Source organism: Conger conger, chromosome 18, assembly GCF_963514075.1.
Source record: "Conger conger chromosome 18, fConCon1.1, whole genome shotgun sequence".
NCBI classification, from domain to species: Eukaryota; Metazoa; Chordata; class Actinopteri; order Anguilliformes; family Congridae; genus Conger; species Conger conger.
Genome location: NC_083777.1, coordinates 14,579,335 through 14,599,822, shown reverse-complemented (window position 1 = coordinate 14,599,822; position 20,488 = coordinate 14,579,335). Strand labels below are relative to the sequence as shown.

The 20,488-nt window shown below is 43.9% G+C and overlaps 1 protein-coding gene across 1 annotated transcript in view; it reads right to left on the bottom strand.

Annotated features, from left to right (window-relative positions):
* Positions 1 to 362: 362 nt before the first annotated feature.
* Positions 363 to 20,488, bottom strand: part of prim2 (DNA primase subunit 2) — a 78,344-nt gene continuing 58,218 nt past the window's right edge. Inside the window, exons 11-14 of the mRNA XM_061228585.1 lie at positions 13,829 to 13,955; positions 12,573 to 12,655; positions 5,861 to 5,929; positions 363 to 751 (exon numbers count right to left, since the gene is read on the bottom strand). Of these exons, the coding sequence (XP_061084569.1) occupies positions 500 to 751; positions 5,861 to 5,929; positions 12,573 to 12,655; positions 13,829 to 13,955 (531 nt within the window). The 3' untranslated portion in view covers positions 363 to 499. The remainder of the gene's footprint in view (positions 752 to 5,860; positions 5,930 to 12,572; positions 12,656 to 13,828; positions 13,956 to 20,488) is intronic.

Genomic DNA, 20,488 nt, shown 5'->3' with positions numbered 1-20,488 from the left:
CAATTTCAGCTACAGCAGCCTCTGGACCACACTCAGGAAATGTGATGATTGTTGCGCATTTCAAAGTCACGGGAGACATTCTGATACGATCGCCCAAACGCATGCACCTTCCACGGAAGACCTGCCTTTGTTTTCAAACATCGATTTGACCGATGGCTCGATTGATTATTTAATTCATAGATTTAACTTCACACACAAAAAACCCCCCCACAAAAGACCACTACAAAGAAACCAGGATTTAAGTGTCTACAAGCAGAGAGTGAAAAGGTTATTTTGTTCCAATTGAAACGCTTAGTTCAGACAGCACACAGTTTTGAATTGTACATTTCTCATTTCTGCATTTTGGCAATGCAACACATTCATCAACTTCAAGCAAGGGCTTTATTTAAAGAATACAAATGGGAGGGGGGTGTAAAATGTGAAAAGATTGTACAAGTGAAAAGGAAAACAAGAACAAAACAAAAATAATAAATCAGCCACAGTGTGTGCGAGTCCTCAGTCAGTCGTCCTGAAACAGAGAGTCCAGGTCCTCAGCCATTTCAGCTTCAGCAGGCACAGGGTTGCCAGGTTTACTCTCTGTCAGGGTGCCAGATTTTCCCTGCGATGTGTCGGAGGTCTTGCGTGCCGGGGCACCCTGCCCTGTGGAGGGGGAGTCTACCTCTTTCTTTACCTCCCTCCCCCCCGTCAGCAGCTTCTGGCTCTCCGCAAAGTACTGGTTAGGATGATTAAGGGAGAATCCTGCATCCTCGATCTGGAGAGACACAAATAAATAAAACACAAAAGAGAGAGGAAATCAAATGCTAATTTAAATGCAAATATGCATAAAGCACCAAGGGATTATTGGTTGGGGTTGAGGAGGGTCTGACCGCACATGAAACTACTGTTTTATCAATGTTCAAAAGTACCCACATTTGCAGATGGGAAAATAGACCCAATGTTATCAAATTATATCAGGCAAATACTGCATGAAAACAGAATTTTGAGTGGACAACCCCGTCTGTAAGAAAGTTGTTAACAGCAGCATATTTACAGATTTCATGCCAATCAAGGCTATCAGGCCGAAGCCATAGGGAAGAGGGATGAAAACATGAAGAATTATCATTTTAACCGATGCATTTAAAAAAAAATGATACACGATCGACCAGCATGTCTGGATGTAAACTACAGGGATTTAACTACAGATTGCTACAACGGTAAGGTTACACTGCACAATGTCAATGTAAATGTAATTATTTAATTTGGCAATTAGGATATATTGTCTGACTTACAGTGTTTAATTATTTAACTATTGAGATGGCCCAAAACAGAGTTCGAAAATGCAATTAAATTTCTCAGTACTCCAGTTACGATATGACCCCTAGCGGTCATAAGCAATATTGGTTAACTGGTTAACTGTTTAAAAAATGGGATGGTATCCCTACTGGAGACTACCATGACATTGTCTGAAGATGATCATAACACCACCTGGAGACTACCATAACACCACTCTGAGACCACCATAAGACCACCAACACTCCGTCTGACGACCCGATAATGCAGCCTGGAGACCACCGTAACACACTGTCTGAAGACCACCACAACTAAGTCTGAATACCCAATAATGCAGTCTGAAGACCACCGTAACACACTGTCTGAAGACCACCATAACTGAGTCTGAAGACCATCAAAACACAGTCTGAAGACCACCATAATACAAGCTGGATAAGAGGAATGCAAACCAGCCGCTGAAGTCCGCTGAAACTGACAGCACACTGCTTAGGTTTCATTTTTACTTTTTAAGAGAGAAAGGATGCCCACTCTGGGGGGGAAAAAAACCTCAGCCAGCGTTTAAACTCAAATTAAGTTATTTCCCAGCAAACCGCCCACCCCCTCCTTCTCTCCCCAAATTCAGTAATCCCCGCTCCTGGGGGAGGCGTTTCATCAGCGTGGCCGATGTTTGATTTATCGCCCTTGTGTAAATATTTCATCAGCGAGGTGTTCCACTCTGCCCTTTAATAAAGGCAGAGGGAAGGGGGCGGGGCCGCGGTGATCTATCTGTTCTAAATCAGGGGCGCGGAACGGGGCCCGGCCTCAGGGCCCGTGATTAAAGTCTCCCAGGGACCCGCCACGCCGCGGCCTTTAGCGCTCCGGTTGGCCGGGATTCTTCGGGGGGCCGAGGGGTGGGGGGGTACTGGGCAAACAACCCTGTTTTTTATCGCGCGCTTTAACGTGATAAACGATCGGCCGGGCTCTCCGGCAGGGATAAAATAAGACTTATGAATTTCATATAGATAGTGGATTTTACTCTCTGTCACGGCTCATTGTGCGGGGAGGCGCATCGGCGCGCCGTCTTATTTATCGTTTTGGAACGCACCCAGCCTCTCTCCCCCCTCTGTGTCCCCCACCGTACCCCTGGCAGGTTTCCCCACAGGGACCCGTTTAAATCCCGGCTGATGACACTTTGATTGTACCGGCGATGGTGACGATCGCGCGGTAAGGGCGTGGAAACACGCGAGTTATAGCCATTTAATTACCGAACGGATACATTTCAAAAGCAGATACGGTGGATTAGGGGCCATTTAGGATCCGCATCCAAACACACGGGCGCGGTGACTTCCGCTCGTAGAGCGGAGCTTTTACGGCTAGAAAGTAACAGTAAGGATGAAGGATGGGAAACAAGAATGACAAGATGTCTACCCTCTCCTGTCCTCGGAAGGTCTGCCAGGCTGCTTAACGGATGTGCTGTCTAACCATCTGGCTCTGGAAAGTTTAAGAGTATAAGAGAACATATTTTTAGAGTTTCTGAGCTTTTCATATGATCCTGAAACTTTAGATTTGTGTTCTATACAGATTGGGTAAAACTGCAATTTTGGTAGAAGTATGCAGACATGAAGAGCTGACCACAGGAGGTGCAGGGGGAAGAGGAATTGGTATCTGGGACTTTCAAAAAGCTTACTTCACTGCCCTTTGCGAATGTTTTGTGGGCATTTCAGATACTAATATGAGGAAGAGAACCCAGGAGCGTGTGGGCCTTTAAGGCGTTTCACAACATTATTAGAAGATGCGACTCCAGGACGAAGAACACAAGAGGAGAGAAGGAATGGGAGAGGTGTGGTGAAGTAAAATAGAGTAAAAACCACCTCCGGGAACACCAGCGTTAATTAGGATGCTGAAAGAGATTCATGTTCGTGCGTCAACTAATCTGATTCCAAGGGCAAAATTTATCCAATTTAGTGATCGGTAAAGGATATCAACTACGTTTTTTAAAATCTTCCCAAAAGGACTCTGCATCCAGGCATCGGAATGCACCACCCGGCTCCCCTATTTTTGAATTTAAATATAAACTGTCACTCTGTGTATACTATGTATGCATAATGTGATGGAATGCACAGTAGATCTGTTTTTAAAGCCCATTCTGGCAGCTGAGCTTGATGAAATAGACCAGCTCAGTTTTTTGTTTTTTTTGCTGTGTGTGTGTGTGTGTGTGTGTGTGTGTGTGTGTGTGTGTGTAGGGGGGGGGATGTTGTATCTAGTTTGTCCCCACGCCGACAGAGGAAGCTTCCAATTTACAATACAATAGACGAGTCACAGCAAATGGCTGCATTGTCAACAGCAACTGCAGCTCTCGCTTCTATTCATTAGCCTTCCCCAATGGCTCTGACCCCGCGTCTACAAAGCCCCCGTTAGCTCTGCCACAGCGCCGACCATTACTACAGACTACTGCACATGTGACTAAGGCCCGGAAATCTTACGGAAATACCCTGAAACGTTTGAGGGAAGTTAAGTACAGGCTTTTTGGCAATTTCAATATAAAATGTTAGCTTGCCATAACAGATATATATTTTTGTTATTGTAAGCCTTATTTTTTGGGGGGAGTTACACATACAGTAATTATTGATATAATTGTTTTGGTTAATATATCCCAATTCAGTTGAATTATAACCCTGCACTCTGTATTCTTCCATCTCATGTGCAGTGTAGTGGTTAAGGTAAATGACTGGGACACGCAAGGTCAGTGGTTCTAATCCCGGTGTAGCCACAATAAGATCCGCACAGCCGTTGGGCCCTTGAGCAAGGCCCTTAACCCTGAATTGCTTCAGGGGAGGATTGTCTCCTGCTTAGTCTAAATCAACTGTACGTCGCTCTGGATAAGAGCGTCTGCCAAATGCCATTAATGTAATGTAATGTATCTTCTTAATAGATCATTGTCAGCAATCCACTTAAACGGGAATTCAGTAGAAACGCAACCCTGTGTATACATTTTCCCAGCAGAGGGAATACATCATTCAACATTCCAGTTTTCTTGTTCTGTGGCTGCTTTGGTGAAAAAATCCCATGGATACAATAAACCCATGTATAATTAAAAGTTAAACTCAAAACAAAATGGTTGGTTTTGCAGTTAAGCCTGCTTATGATGAAGTAAAGTCATAAGTCACAGTAACTCCCTCTCATTGCTCTTAACTCCCATATATTCATGCTAACTGTTTATTCCCAATAATTCCCATCCCTGTATATTCATGAAATGACGCATCTCTTAGTGTAACTTCTAAATGTTTTATCACTAAACGTTAAGGAAAATGTTTATGAGATGAAACATTTTGGAGCTGCTATTAATATAACTTACAACCACTTTGTGTCCTATTCTCTCTGTAATTGTCGAAGGCTTGTGTTTTTCCTTCACTGACCAGTGCTGTGATGATAATGTGATAACGTAATTGAAGTGATAGGCGAGCGCTCGTGCGCAGTAAAACCACACTGACCTTCCGCGAAAACACTTCACAAAGAATGAAGAGGAAAAGTTTTGTTTGGTCTCACTTTGAGCAGATTTCAGAAAATCAAGTCAAACGTACGTTGCTGTCGAACACCTACAGCAATGAAATGACGCAAAATCACGTAAGATATAAACACTCACAGTGAGCGACAGGTTGTGAGTTGATGTCATACCATCAGCTCCATCCTGACACTGAATTCTCAACAAACAGCCTTCATTTCAAAAAGGTGCAAACAAACTATGCGAGAAAACGTGCCCAGAAGGGCTCCTGTCATTAAATGCGAGCACTCTTGAATTTTTTATTGGTGTTTCTTAAATAAAAAAATAAAAAAAACATTCATCAACTGTTGTTGGCTGTTTTTCAATTTTACAGACTATGAATCCTATTTGAAAGATTTAGTAAACCCAACAACTTATTGCTGTTGTATCCACTCTGCGCTTTTGAAATGGCCTCCTCCATACTCTGTACTTTCCTGTGATTTGTTCTCTTAGAGGCAACGGTATTTGCTTTTGAAGTCGCAACTTTGTATATAAAAGCACATCTTGGCGATAGTTTGGAGCATGTCGGTTTAAATTGAAATGCGGCAAATTTAGAGAATAAAAACCCCTCAGGACTGTTTCTGTGCACCATGTGACTGTTTAGGGTTTCCCCATTCCAACCATTTTAGCCTTTCACAATAAAGCCAAACCTATTCAGAGGCAACACAGCAGGTCTCTAACTTTTCTCATTCTGTAACTTTTCTAACTGAACCTTTTCTCATTCTCCCCATTGCTCCTTCTATTTCTCCCTTCTCCCTTCTCCACACCCCACCCCCCCCCTTCTCTGGGCTGGGGCCCAGAAGCATTAATAACCTTCAGCACTGCCCCCAAACTGCTGATCCTAAGGTCTGCTCTAAAAGGCATTAGATCAAACAAATTAAATATTCATAGGGATAAATGAATGCAAAGTGCTATAACAAACCCATAAAAATTAAGCAGGTGTGACAGCTAATGATGGATGCCTTATCGGCTGAGGGTTACCCTTAGGAGCAACCCCCTACCCCCACCCCACAGGGCCCCACAAAGGCACCCCCCCAATTACCGATGGCCACAAACCAGCGGTGCACTTACATTATGCGTCAGCTCGAAGTACTTTTGGCAGGCCAGCTGATAGTGCATCCCCTTCACCAGCTCCATAATCTGCAACAGGACAGAAACGGAAACGGTTAGTTCCAAAAATAAAACCCGAAGACAGTCGCTAAGAAAGAGCGGCCCAATCGATGTCGCACTTTCAGACACCCTGGAGGGCTTAAAGCTCTTCCTGCTGCGGGGTTCGGGCTAATGGATGGGCTTCCTGTTAAATAGCAACATGGTTTCCCACGCTTTTCACAGACTTTTCCGAGGTCTCACGTTCCCAAATTCAAACACCGTAAAAACTCTATCATACACCGTATTAAAGGCAATGCAAATGAAGTCACACAAACATCGTTTTCAACTCGAAACCCAAATGTGGATTTCTGACGAGGGTTGGGTTTTCAAGGGCAGTCTGCCCTCCTTCGGTATTGGTGCTGTATTCGGGCAGGTAGGAAGCAGAGCGGGTAACAGATAGAGGGGGGACCAGAGCTGGGAGAACGCCCCGTGGGGGGAATTGCAGCTTGAGTGGACTGCCCTAAGGAGATCTCTTCAAGGGCATCGTTTACATAAAACAAGAACATCGAGCTTTACCTGGATACAGCTTTTCTACAAATTGTAGCACATAAAACTACATTGATACCGTTATTTTGAAGAGGCCGATTAAATTTTTCTACACGTTTTTAACGAGTTCTCCCAGTGATTTTCAGGGGGCAGAGAGGCTGGCAGTTTACTTTTGAAAAATGGAATAAAAAGCGGCAGAATTGGAGCAGATGCCAAACTTTCACCGCCTTTTTTTTGTAAAAACATGAAGCGACGTCGACCTCTTTGCACCACGGCGAGCGCTCTCCGGTGCGGTGTTGGGGTGATGGATGTAGCGCTTCCATGGTCCTGCCCTGGCGGGAAGCCCAGATACAGTGCGCGGATGCTAATTATCGCCTGACTTTCATGGTTCAATATTAAAAAAGGGCTTCCGTTCCGCTTCTGCCCGTCATTCTACGAGACAAAAGAACCTTCACCAAGTTTCTCTCTCGACTCGCCCGCCTAGTTACACAACGTTGCGTTTACGAGCACAACGCAGCGCCCTGCTTTCCTTTCAACGTCATTAGCCGTCCCTCGAAAGAGCGTAGATTGCGGAGCGGGAGAAGGGTTTCACCCGCTTAACGCAAAGGTCGGGGTGACCTTTTCTCTCCCTCGGCAGTTCACGCACAGCGAGAGGCAAACTTTATCCAAAGTTGCAAAAAAAAGAAAAAAAAAAGAAAAAAAGCTGACACGAGCTGGAGACTCGCGAAAACAAAGCAAAAAAACAAAAACAAACCCTTTCTGCGGCCTTTTCAGCTCTTTCCCCTGTATCGAGCTGACCTTTTCAGACGGGTCGTCCGTTTTTCGACAGAGCAGGGCCGCTCCTCCCCCATGCGCACATCGGCGCTTGGGAGCGGCGAGCATATCGACAGACGCGCGGATGCATTATACATCGGTCTTTAAAAGCGGCCGTAAACGCTAGCGTTTGGCTTCCGGCTTCAGGCCCATTCAATTTCCCCGGCTCCTGGCGGCTTCCATCAAGCCGGCGACGGCGGATCGATGGGCCCCTCGGAGGCCGGGGGAGGGGCGGATCCGTTCCCACAGCAGCCCCACACCGGAGGCGGCGACAAAAATAAAACCACAAAAAACGACCGCGGAGGAGGGGAACCGCTGGCCCTCTCCGCCACTGCGGAGCCAACGTCAACGGGGAAAGCAAGCCTCTGCTTTCGTCTCTGCTTCACGCCATCGCTTTCGGCTCTCAAAGGAGAGGACCGGCAGGAGTGAAAGTTCATGGAACGCGAGAAAGTGCTCTTAGGGCACTCTGAAAAGGGCCAGCACACGCGTGAACGTGCCTTGTCTGTGTCATAGAAAAAAAAATACAAAATAATAAAATGTTACCTAAATTGAGTAACCTCTCATTTCAGATCTCCCCCTGTCTTCAGCTTCTTAAAAACTCTGGAGGTGATGGACTTGGAGAAATCGTACAATGTCCAACTTGCCTCCTGGGGCATTCTGCCAAAAATCTATCACTTTCTGACCTCACCCTTTTGGATTTGAATGATTTTTTTGTTAACCTGTATTTGAGTGTTAGAATGTGGATCGATCAACCAGAATGACCAACCATTCAGGAGACAGGGACCCTCAAAGAACCCTGCCTGAAGATATCTGAATCTATTTCTTCATCTCTGTCAGACCATAGCTTCTCGGGTTGTTCTGGAAAGGCAAGCCCAGAAACAGTCATTTTTCAGCATTTGTTGCACCATTTTCCAAAAATTATTTTGAAATGGGTCACAGCAAGACTTGATGTGTGCAGCAACAAGATAGTTGCTTGATGTGGAAAAAAATTATTTATAGATATCCCCCACAAAAAATTCTAAATGCATCTTGTTTTGACATATCCCATATAGGTTAACATGTATTAGAACATCTGTTCAAATCTAAAAGAGATTGATTTCTGACAGAATGACTCTCCTTCCAATTAAACGTTCCCCGCCAGACCCAGCCAGAGCGCTGCTAACCGCTACATGAGATAATTTTGGGGTGTTTAAAACACCACGATACACTAATATCATTATCCTGTCAGTATCTTCTATTTTAACCTCTGACCAACCCAACAAGCCCAATGGGCCTCTCTGCTGCAGCAGTACCTCATAAGATTTTTTCAACTGTGTATACCTTTCTCTGGGCAGTGCAAGAAGGCAAAAAGATAAAGAAAAATATTTTTCCTTGCAGTAAATAGTAGGATTGGGTGGTATCCAGATTTTCAGAGAATTATACTGCCCTTGAAAAATACTGGGGCACAGGGTATGCTGTTTTTAATAACAGAAATGAATAAATTCATGATTAGCTGATGAATAACATTAGCGAGCTACGATAGAACAGCAGAAGCACATCAGAGAAGTGCGACTCCATAACTTATTCTTAAAATTTGTTTGTACTGCTGCCAACCACAATTGCAAAAGCCTGAATATACACACACACACACACACGCATATTCTCCTCAGATGTCTGTCATTAACAAGGCGTCTCTGTTTGCAGAACTGCTGCTCACTGGATTTTTTGGGGGTTTTTGGCACCATTCTTTGAAAACTCAAGAGACTAGTGTGCGTGAAAATCCAAGGAGATCAGCAGTTCCTGAGATACTCAAACCACCCGGTCTGCCACCAACAATCATTCCAAGGTCAAAGTCACTTCGATCTAATTTTTTCCCCCATTCTGATGGTTGATGTGAACATTACCTGAAGCTCCTGGCCCGAATCTACATGATGGTATGCATTGCACTGCTGCCACACAATTGGCTGATTAAATAATCGCATGAATAAGGTGTAATAAAGTAAAAATGTTCCTAAAAAAGTGCTCGGTGAGTGTGCGTGTATGTATATGATGTGGATATATATATATATATATACATATATATACACACACAATATATATTTCTTACCAGTGGTGACATTTTTTAACCTACATCTGTGCCATTTTGATTGAATTAATCTTTTTCAGTACTGAAGCTTTCTTGCATTTTCAGTTCTCACCGGGTTCACACGGTTTAATTTTAATTATTGTTATTAGTGAACAAGCCAATTACAATTATTATTATTAGGGTAGGTGCAACGCGCTGGAATGTGAAATCTGCAGAGAATGCAGAATCAGAGTTCAGCATGCTGAGTAGGGTCCTGCCACTTCTGCACGCAGCAGAAACACTCAGAGGAGACGCTGTTTAGAGGAAAACACATTAATACACACACTCTACTAATGGTGCTCTGGCAGTTTGGGAGGCACTGAGAATAATGCCAGCGGTATTTCTACACAGCCTGGCATTGAGTACTTAGCACATACAGGCCCAACCCTTGAAGAAATCCCTCCCCTCTTCTCACAAGAGGCCCCAAACCAGAGGCTCGCAAGACAGGAGGGAGATGATGAATATAATTTGATAAGGGATGTGAAACCACCCCCACACCCCCACCTTGGGACGGCTGTCTGACCAAATTATCCGTGTACCTTTCTGCTCCGTCAGTCGAGCAGTTTGATGTGACGTGAAAAAAAGCAGGAAAATGGCCACCTCCCGTCATTTAAAGGGCCATTCCCTCTACTTCACCCCGAACATGCAAACACTCAACCTCACCACACACTGAACATGCAAACACCCCCCAACCTAACCACACACTGAACATGCAAACACCCAACCTCACCACACACTGAACACGCAAACACCTCCCAACCTAACCACATACTGAACATGCAAACACCCCCCAACCTAACTATACACACTGAACATGCAAACATCCCCCAACCTAACTATACACACTGAACATGCAAATACCCAACCTCACCACACACTGAACACGCAAACACCTCCCAACCTAATCACACACTGAACGTGCGAACACCCAACTTCACCACACACTGAACACGCAAACCCTTCCAACCTAACCACACACTGACCATGCAAACACCCCCCAACCTAACTATACACACTGAACTCGCAAACACCCCCGAACCTAACTATACACACTCAACACGCAAACACTCCCCAACCTAACCACACACTGACCATGCAAACACCTCCCAACCTAACCACACACTGACCATGCAAACACCCCCCAACCTAACTATACACACTGAACTCGCAAACACCCCCGAACCTAACTATACACACTCAACACACAAACACCCCCCAACCTAACCATACACACTCAACACGCAAACACCCCCCAACCTAAACATACACACTGAACACGCAAACACCCCCCGACCTAACCACACACTCAACACGCAAACAAATCCCCCAACCTAACCACACACTGAACACGCAAACACCCCCCGACCTAACCACACACTGAACACGCAAACACCCCCCAACCTAACCACACACTGAACACGCAAACAAATCCCCCAACCTAACAACACATTGAACACGCAAAAACACCCCCCAACCCAACCACACAATGAACACTCTTTGAAATTCCAATCTCTATTCAACGCTTTAATGGGGAAAAATCTGTTGTACCATGTAAAGAAGAGGGACCATATCAAAGACATTCCCTAAATGTTTATAGCCCTTTTTTTTTTTTTTCTTGGTGCGCATTTTCATTACAGGTAATAAAATATTTCTTTTCACTGGCGGATGCACACGGGGAAGTATTAAGAGCTTTAAGGCAACACTAATCTCTGTTTATTGATCCCTCTCCATCTTGGACTTTGTGTTTTATTGTGCCCTAACCACACAAGAAGCACTTTTACTGTCCTGGTACTTTATTTCAACAGAGCTGCAGCGCAAACACTGTTAACACGGAAAAATCAATTAGCCTGCCTATTTTTTTCCCCTCTTTCTATTCATGTAATATCTTTAGGGAAAAAACACCCCTCCCCCCCAATCAATAAAAGGTTTCAGTACACCTTTGGGCCAAGTTTAGGATTTACGGCTTTCTGGGTTGTAGCCGAGCCATTCTTCCCCCGTAATCTTTCAGCAGTTGCTCTGGCTGGATGCGCTTCGACGAAGACAGGGGAATGGAGGAGGGGGGGGCCATAAAATGTGATATTTGGTGTCAGTCTTAGTTATCCGACAGACAGGACACAGTAAAGCATTTAGCAGACACTACAGCCTTGACGGTACGTTCTTCCACTGCAGAACACTCTGGAATTTAAAAGGAAAAATGGGCGAAATCGCCCCGTTACCAAAGCGAGCTACCTCGAGACCTTTTAATAGCCTTTCTTAATGTTTCCCATTTCTAATTGCCCAACTCACACTCATTGTCAAAATCCATAACAGAACGTTATATATTCAGATTATACCTGGAGCATTAAGCAGCACGTATATACGCTCCAAGCAAGAACCTCTGAGTGTTGAACTTTACGGCGCAATTAAAAACCCGACCCTGAATTTAATTAGCATCTAAAGGTTCATAATTCCATAAGAGCATTAGTGCCAGACCTTACAACCTTCCGATTTCATTAACTGCACCAGTGAATCCTGCTTAATGTGTGGAATGGAGTGCCTTTAAGAATATGCCCTGCTGCACTGACCAGACAAGACACCTAGGAGGAGGAAAGACGGCCATCTCGCTGAACTGCTGGTGAACTCTGATGACTTCACCTTAGTGTGCACACAACACAGGCTAATTACTAGGGAAGTTCCCAAATCCCAATATCACATTTGAAAAAGTGTGTATAATGCTTCTCATACAAATATTTGTTCCATTGGAATTTGCACAATATTATTTGTATTTGGAAGCCTATGGCAACAATCGTAAGGGGAAACAGCAATAGCAGACTGCTATTTTTGACTTGCTTTGACAAAAATAATTCTGACGCATTTTCAAAATGATGGATTACCTATTTTGAGCAACTTCCAAGTCCCTGCAAGTAGATGTCATTAACGTTTGGAAATGAATGGAAAGCAATTGCTGCCTGAAAAACAGTTCTGTGCTAGGTAGACAGATGAGTCTCCAGTCATTGATTGAAATCTGATTGTTAATTTGTGCATAAAATGCAAAACCCTGACAACCGATCGGATTTGAATTCGTTCCTAATGCATCTCGGGTGAGCATTTTTATATGAATAATCACTATCGGGATATTATCTGGATATTCAAGACACTTGTAATTACCAGGTGTAAACGGGGTCAATGATGCTTTACTGGACAGGCCATGAAATGGTCCCGTGAGGAACTCCTGATGGAAGAAACACCCACCTGATTGATCCCGGCCTGAGAGAGCTTGTAGGACTGGAGCTTCTGCTTCAGCAACTCTGGGTCACTGTGACGGAAGGGGCACCCTAAAAAGGAGATAAACAAAAAGAGAGGAGAGCTCCTTTTCAGCTTATCGACATGCAGAAGTTAGCCTACGGGTTTCCTTATGGTCGGTAGCCTATGAGTTTCCTTATGGTAGGTAGCCTATGGGGTTTCTTATGGTAGGTAGTCTATGGGGCTTCTTATGGTAGGTAGCCTATGGGGTTTCTTATGGTATGTAGCCTATGGGGTTTCTTATGGTATGTAGACTATGGGGTTTCTTATGGTAGGTAGTCTATGGGGGTCCTTATGGTATGTAGCCTATGGGGTTTCTTATGGTAGGTAGTCTATGGGGTTCCTTATGGTAGGTAGTCTGTGGGGTTCCTTATGGTATGTAGCCTGTGGGGTTTCTTATCGCAGGTAGCCTATGGGGTATCTTATGGTATGTACCCTATGGGGTTTCTTATGGTAGGTACCCTATTGGGTTTCTTATGGCAGGTAGTCTATGGGGTTCCTTATGGTAGGTAGCCTATGGGGTTTCTCATGGTAGGTAGTCTATGGGGTATCTTATGGTATGTAGCCAATGGGGTTTCTTATGGTAGGTAGCCTACAGGTGTTCTTATGGTATGTAGCCTATGGGGTGTCTTATGGTATGTAGCCTATGGGGTTTCTCATGGTAGGCAGTCTATGGGGTTTCATTCAACCCCAAGCTAGACCCTTTGAAATGGTGACCTCTATCCTTAGGTGCAGGTTATGAGTAGAAACATCCTGTTCCAAGTAAAATACAGGTCAATGCACTGGCAATAGCAGCTCCCATCCCATATGACTGAATGGTCTAGAACCCTCCATTACATCCCGTTGCATGACGAGGGCCACTGGCACAGTGGCCCCAAAGAAACTTGCCGTACAAAGAAGCGCAAATTAATGTCAACAGACACAATAGCACTCGCTTCACCGAGCACCAAGGGATTTCCTCCCCCAATGATACACCAACCATCTAATCTGTGACAGCCGAAAACATTATGCTCGCATTTAAAAACAAACGCGGGAAAGCAGTCGAGATTACCCATGATGCATGGGGAGCGATTCCAAAGGGCGTCGGCAGAACCCGGGCTTACGGGATATAACTGAAAGTTAATAAAAACAATCACGCGAACACCCGCGGCGGGAGAACGGTTGTGTTGTGTAAACCGGGGCCCATCTGCGAGGCCCTAACTCACCGTGGTGGTCACCCTGGCTGGGAGGGTTTGACAGGATCACCTTGAGGCAGCTGTAGGGGGTGTAGTCTGTGCGTTTGCCCTCCTTTCCAAACATGTGTCGGATGCTGTAGGCGTACGCTTTGTCAAACTAGGAGAGAAAGAGAGAGGGAGGGAGAGTGAAAGAGAGGTGAATAAGGAGGGAGAGAGAGGGAGAGCTACGGAGGGGGTAGGGGGGTAACAGTGACGATGTCGTACATCATGTTAGCGATGGCAGGGTGTTTTCCGTGATGAAATATGGGGCTATTAGGGTGAACCTGCTGTAGCGGTGTCGCACAACTTCAGCCGGCCGGGGCTGGATTATGGATACTCTGACACAAGCAATTCTGAAACCCCAACCCCACCCCACCACACCCACCCACCCTCCCTCCCTCTCCCTCTCCCTCTCCCTCTCCCTCTCGAGCCCCAAACAGTTTCCTCTTCGATGCAACTAAAGCAGCATAACCACCCCATCGTCAGGCCCTGTCCTTTCCCATTAATGCCAACTCCGAGAACTCCAGCCAGTAAAACCTTACCTCTCTGACAGTGAACACAGAATTTTACTCAAGGTTCTTTATACTTCCCGAGTAACAAGGCAAGCATTAAATAATTTCTGAACGTCCAAGCCTGATAGTGAGGTTCAGGAGAGGGGAGCCTCTGTCAGCAGAGACTCTCTCCGCAATACATTTTCTACAATTTCCTTAAAAAATTATTTATAGGAAATGACAAAACTGATTCAATAGAATCAGGCCTGCTTTCATTAACAATTCATTTTGCCACAAATGCGAAAGAAGCAATTAACTGACTTTAAACTAATGAGAGCAAATTTCACGAAAATGTTAATTTAAATCAATTTAGAAACCTCTTGGCTCATATGAATGTAAATCATTTCACCCCCCACAAGTTTAATAATATCTACCCTTTCAATAAAACCTCATCTGACCCACACTGAACGCAATATATATATATATATATATATACACACACACACACACTATACTTGCCTATATATACATATACTGTAAGACACGGGGGGCCTATGTATAAAACATGCTGTAATTCCTACAAAGCAAAGTGTATAAAAATACCCTTAAATAAAAGATGAAAATGCGCAAATTTGATCACAAATCTAAAACTGTGGAGTACAGAGCAAAATCAAGAAAACAATGTCTGTCCCAAACATTATGGAGCTCACTTTATATATGTAAAACATATACAGACAAAAAGAGTTCCGTTCAGCACCACAGACATTATCATCAAGAAAATACCTTCAAGCTTATTGGTGAAATAATTTGCCAAAACAAATACTGCCACTGGAGAGAGATAGATACAGCCACCCTCTGACCATCCAATCAAAACAGTGTGTTATTGGAGAGGGAGAAATCGTCCATCACTATTGCACTCATCATAATCCATTAAAGTCGCCATAAAACCCCCGAACTTGACAAGGTGACTAGCTGCAAAGTTGCAATAAAAAGAGCAATAAAAACTACTTACCACTTCATATATTAATTATATGGACATTCTTTCGGATTTAGGAAGCAATTTCCAGTTTAAAGATCACAACCTACTGCATTAAAATTGTTCTAAGAGACTTCCCCTGGTGCCAACAGACATTTACTTGGCGGAGGTGTCATTTAACCGCCCTGAATGTATATTTGTGAGAAACAAGATGGAGGAATCCGTTGAAGAGGATTCATGAAAGCTGCCTGTAGATTTCACAAAAATACGTGCACACAAGCAGGTACAATCTGAAATACAGTCAGATACAGGTTTTAGTACAAGAGTGCACAGCTGGAGTTACCCGATATGGATGTAAATGTCCCCACATTAAAGCTGACAGTCTGCAGTTTAACCTCACATTCGTAGTTTTAATTCAAATCCAATTACACTGGAGTACAGTGTCAAAAAAACTAAGATCATGTCATTGTCAAATTTGCTTTGTTATAGAGATGGGATTCCTAGAAGTGCCCGTGTGCAAACCAATCAGGTAGTCTGTTGAATGTTTCACAATATCAACAAATAAAAATGAAGACTTCTGAAAACTTGGATGCGTTACATGCCATTGATGCCGTAAGTTGTGTTTATTTAAAAAAACTTGTATCACTGTAAAGTTAACAGCTGTCACGCTCATTGTACAGATGCCAAATCAACAACTGTATCCTCAGGTAGCAAAAGACAACAAAGAGCGATTAAAAGTTCTCGTAACAGCCATTCTTTGATGATGTGCAAAACTAATTAAATTTTCTCTTTTCTGTTACAATACATGAACCATATGCTCAAAATGCAGTTGCGATTAAACTTCACAAACTTCCAAAAATAAAATAAAAAAAGTCAATGATAAAACAAATTCATTTATTCGTTTAAAAGAAGGATCCCTTGATATGCATTATTCCATTAAATACCGCCGCTCCCTAGGTCCACACTTCCCGTCAAAAACAATTCTGCTGTCTCGAATGCAGGCGGCTGATAAGAAACGCGATGATTTGAAAGCGCCGTCGAAGGCGCTTCTCCAGAGCTTTGGAAACTCCCTCAGATGACGATTTCCTGTCCGAGGGAACAATACGGTGTGCTGCAGTGAGGAGGGGAGGGCGACTCCATTTAACCTGCCGAGGTTCCCGTCGGCTCCAGGACGGGAGATTAGGAGAGACGACAGAGACCCCGCACATCCCACAATGCACCGCAAACGCAGCTCTGCTGAGGCGGGAGTTCCCATGTCGGCTCAAGACGAAGAAGAGGAGGGTGAAGATTGGAAGAAGGCCAGGGGTGACCCCGCCGGATTGTTGAGACGACTGCTTGGAAAAGACGCCCTTCCGCAAATTCACGCTTTCCCGTCGATTACTTCAGCAAATTTACAACAGTAAAAAACAGACACCGGCATATATAAAATGTAAGCCATCCTGGATCAAAGGCTTCCGCTAGCTCTGCGCAGATTACGCCATTATCGCCCCATAAAGATGTCAACGAGTGGCACGTTTATGGTTTCATCCTCAGCCAGAGTGCCATAAACTGCCTCAAACTCAAGACATATTCAAGTCCTTGCATTCAAGGTCGAATTCCCACAAATTCAAGGACGTGTAAGTATTCGCCTATTTTTATGTATTATCCTAAACTATGTGAGTCTCCCTTTTGCAGTTGAACAAATCAGAAAGTGGAATGAGGCTCTAGTTGACCCTCAGGCAATCTGTCATACCCTCTATCGGTTCTTTGTCATTACATTACATTACATTAAAGGTATTTAGCTGACAAAACAACATCTTATAATGGCCACACTGAGGCTTGAACCACCAACCTTCTGGGTCCCACTCATGTACCTTCATCACTAGGATACAATTTGCCTAGTTTCCAAGCCCAGTTGTGAGGTTTAGCGGGTCGGGCTACGAAAGCTAAAGATTAAAATCCTCAGGCAGGCGCACCAGGCCCCTTCCTGACCTCAGACGCCCGCGCTGTTCGTTCCGGCCTGACCTGGCATCCCCTCGCCGGGAGGACGTTCAAGATATGTTGGCTCCACCATTTACCGCCAACCCTACACAGTATATCAGGGCATCAAGGACAGCCCACCATTACACAAGGAATTCCACAATAAAAGCTTTTATCTGGTTAGAGTTTCTTTAAATGATTTAATATCCCACCTCATTACCTTTTTTTTTGTTTGTTTGGGCTTTTAAGTTGTTTTCCATTAAGTGCAATAGCAGGAACAGATTCTTCAGGAGAAATACTGCCATCAATAATTTATTACGTTTACTCGAAAAATTCGCTCGAGAGCGTGGCTGAGAAATCGAGGTCACGGCCGAAGTTTAGCTTTCTTATTCGTTCTCTTAAATAAACATGTTATTTCGTGTTCATATGCACACACACGTACCTTTCTTTTGTTTCATGAAAAAGATAAATAGCAGATGAACGTAGGTTATCAGTGCCAGAGGCCGTCTGGATGCAAGAAAGAGATACAACTTGCCTGACGGGAAGACTTCTGCTTCCACTTGCAAAAAAGCAGTAACAAAACTCCTTAACGAAAAGATGAACATGTTTTTCTATGCGTTTTCTACCCATTTTTTAAACACGGCTGTAAATTCTATTTTCTGTTAGGCTAAGCATAGAAACTCCGACAATGTATCAAGCCAGCTAATTGCAGCAGATAAAGTTAATTGTATTTACTCAGGCAATACAGCTGGTTGCTCTATAAAAAAATGTTATCAGGATTGATACTTGTGTACAGTCACTATCAACTAAACAATCTGCAATTTTATTTCCTTCCAAAGATACAGCCTCAGAGATATCATTAAACACATACTTAAGTCAGGCCATTTTCATGTGCTGCATTACTAAGATGTGGAGTATTCAAACACCTGGAAAAGACATGCACAGGTGTTTGGAAAGGTCTGGCATAGGATCCATGGATACATTGAAAAGTACTTACAAAGGTAATGGTCTGCTAGCAATTTTCTATGTAGCAGTAGCAGCAGTAAGTAAAATTTCCAGGAAACGGTGCATTAGAGTTTCTTTCATTTCTGTTATCTACATTACGTAAATAGCAGTTTATTTTCTGGCTTGGCAGTTACTTAAATTTTTATCACAGCTGCTTTTTAGAGAAGAATTGCGGGGTTTTGGCTATGAACTGATCACTAATCTCAGATGCCATCTTTCACCAACAGCCGAAGGTGGAACCAACGCGCCCGTTAGTTTAAAGGTCAAGTTTTACATAAAAATAAATGGAAAATAAGAGAAAATACAGAAAAATATATGCAGCATGAAATTTTCCAACAGTTGGCTGGGATCGGAATAATTCAGTCATTGAATTGAAGTTGAGGCCTCCTGCCATTTCGTAACCTTGGAATTAATTTGATCCACGTTCAAAGTAGTCTTGAGATATTCGTATGCAAGATATGTGGTTCATATCCTAACACAGCAAAAATTTAATGTAGGGCAAAGATCAAAGATGACAAAAATGTCAGTTAGAACCTAAATAATAATTCTATGGCCTCAATTTGCTGCCTTCAAGCAAAGTGGACTCCATTGCCCAGAATCCAGTTTGGTTCCAAACGCACATGTCACGATGCGGTCTCCACACAGCTGGCGAGGCCCTGAAGTTCTGCCGGGGTCACGAGAGGTGAGTCACGGCTTGGCTGAACGGGGGCAACAGACGGCAGACGGCAGACAACCAGATTGCGTTTGTCCGTTTCCGAAGTCGACTTTAAAGCGCACTAAAGGATAAAGACACGCTTCCCTTTCCCAGCGATGTGACATCGATCATGAGAGCAGCCGGATGATGTGCGAGAGGCAAAGCTTAATGCCTCCATCACGGCATTAAGGAAAAGGGTCTTGATGGATATGGAGATTAGAACCGGCGGGTGACTCGCATTCTAAAACACTCCAAAACGCTTCTTGCAAAGCCGGCAGACAAGTAAATGGTGCTCCGACCCCTTGCTCGCCATGCGTTTCCGCCAATTAATTCCTTTCCTAGTTCAGGAAATAGGTTTTTTAGAAACAGTATTAAAATATTTTTTCTCCTTACAGGAAAGGGGGACAGTGGGGTTGGCGTGACAGAGCGGGCTAGCTGGAATGCTAACATGGTTGCTACAGGACATAATTAAAATGGAGACAAAGCTCTATGCAAATGCTACAATTAGTTCATTAATTAACAAACCTGGGCGACTAGCAAAACCAATGTCCGCTGTTAACAATGAGAAACCAACCGTCTTGCTCAAGATTGTGATTTAGGATGAACTTTGGTTGAGACGGGAGCTTATTTCTTCTCTTTTTAAAAAGGATGAGAAAAGGACGCTTAACGACTGGATGAAATCCTCCCGAAAGTAAAGTGGCACAACTAAATCTTGCATAAATTAAGAAATAAATAACACAAAAGACCTACTTTTGTACAGGAGGGTGTAGCACCGCTTTCAGCTGTAGCACTGCAACCAACTAAAATAATCATATTTACAAGGACAAACAATGCTGTCAAGTGAAAAACAATTTTTCATTCATTTCAATTTGCATGAATTCCCAGAGGAACCACCAGATTCAGTTATTTACCTTTATAGATACCCCCACTCGCCCTACAAGTCATTAAAAGCCTTAAAAAAGGCTTCATTTCCGAGCCGTCATTGGAAAGATCATCTTTAATCAGCACAAATAAAAGCAGGCGGCACGTGCATTGGCCGGTCTCCCTACGGTCGTTAGTTATGCAAATAAGGCGCCAACAGCGTCCAGCAGTCCAGACCGGCACGAAACCAGGACGAGCTCGTTAACAAACCCACCGCCCCCGGCCCCCGTTATGCATAATGCATTAAACTCCGGCCCTGGAGGGTCCGCATGATAAACCAGTGTGGCGCTGGCTACCGCGGCTACGCTGGGAAGAGGCGGGCCGGCGTTGCTCAGAAGTGTGACCCTTCCTGGTGCGCAGGCGTTTGCTCTGTGGGCAAGGCCAGACAGCGAGACGAAAATAAATAAAGAGACAAAGCAAAGAAGGTCCAGGAAGCGGGATTCACTGGGTCACGCAAGGTTCAAAGAGCTTCATTTTCTTTGTTTTTGACATTCGGGCCACTATGTTATGAAAAGTGCTTTCTGTGTGATGATATTTATCATGATAGTTGAAAAAAAAAACAAGAAACAGAAAAAATAAAAGCGATTATAAAATGTTGTTATCAT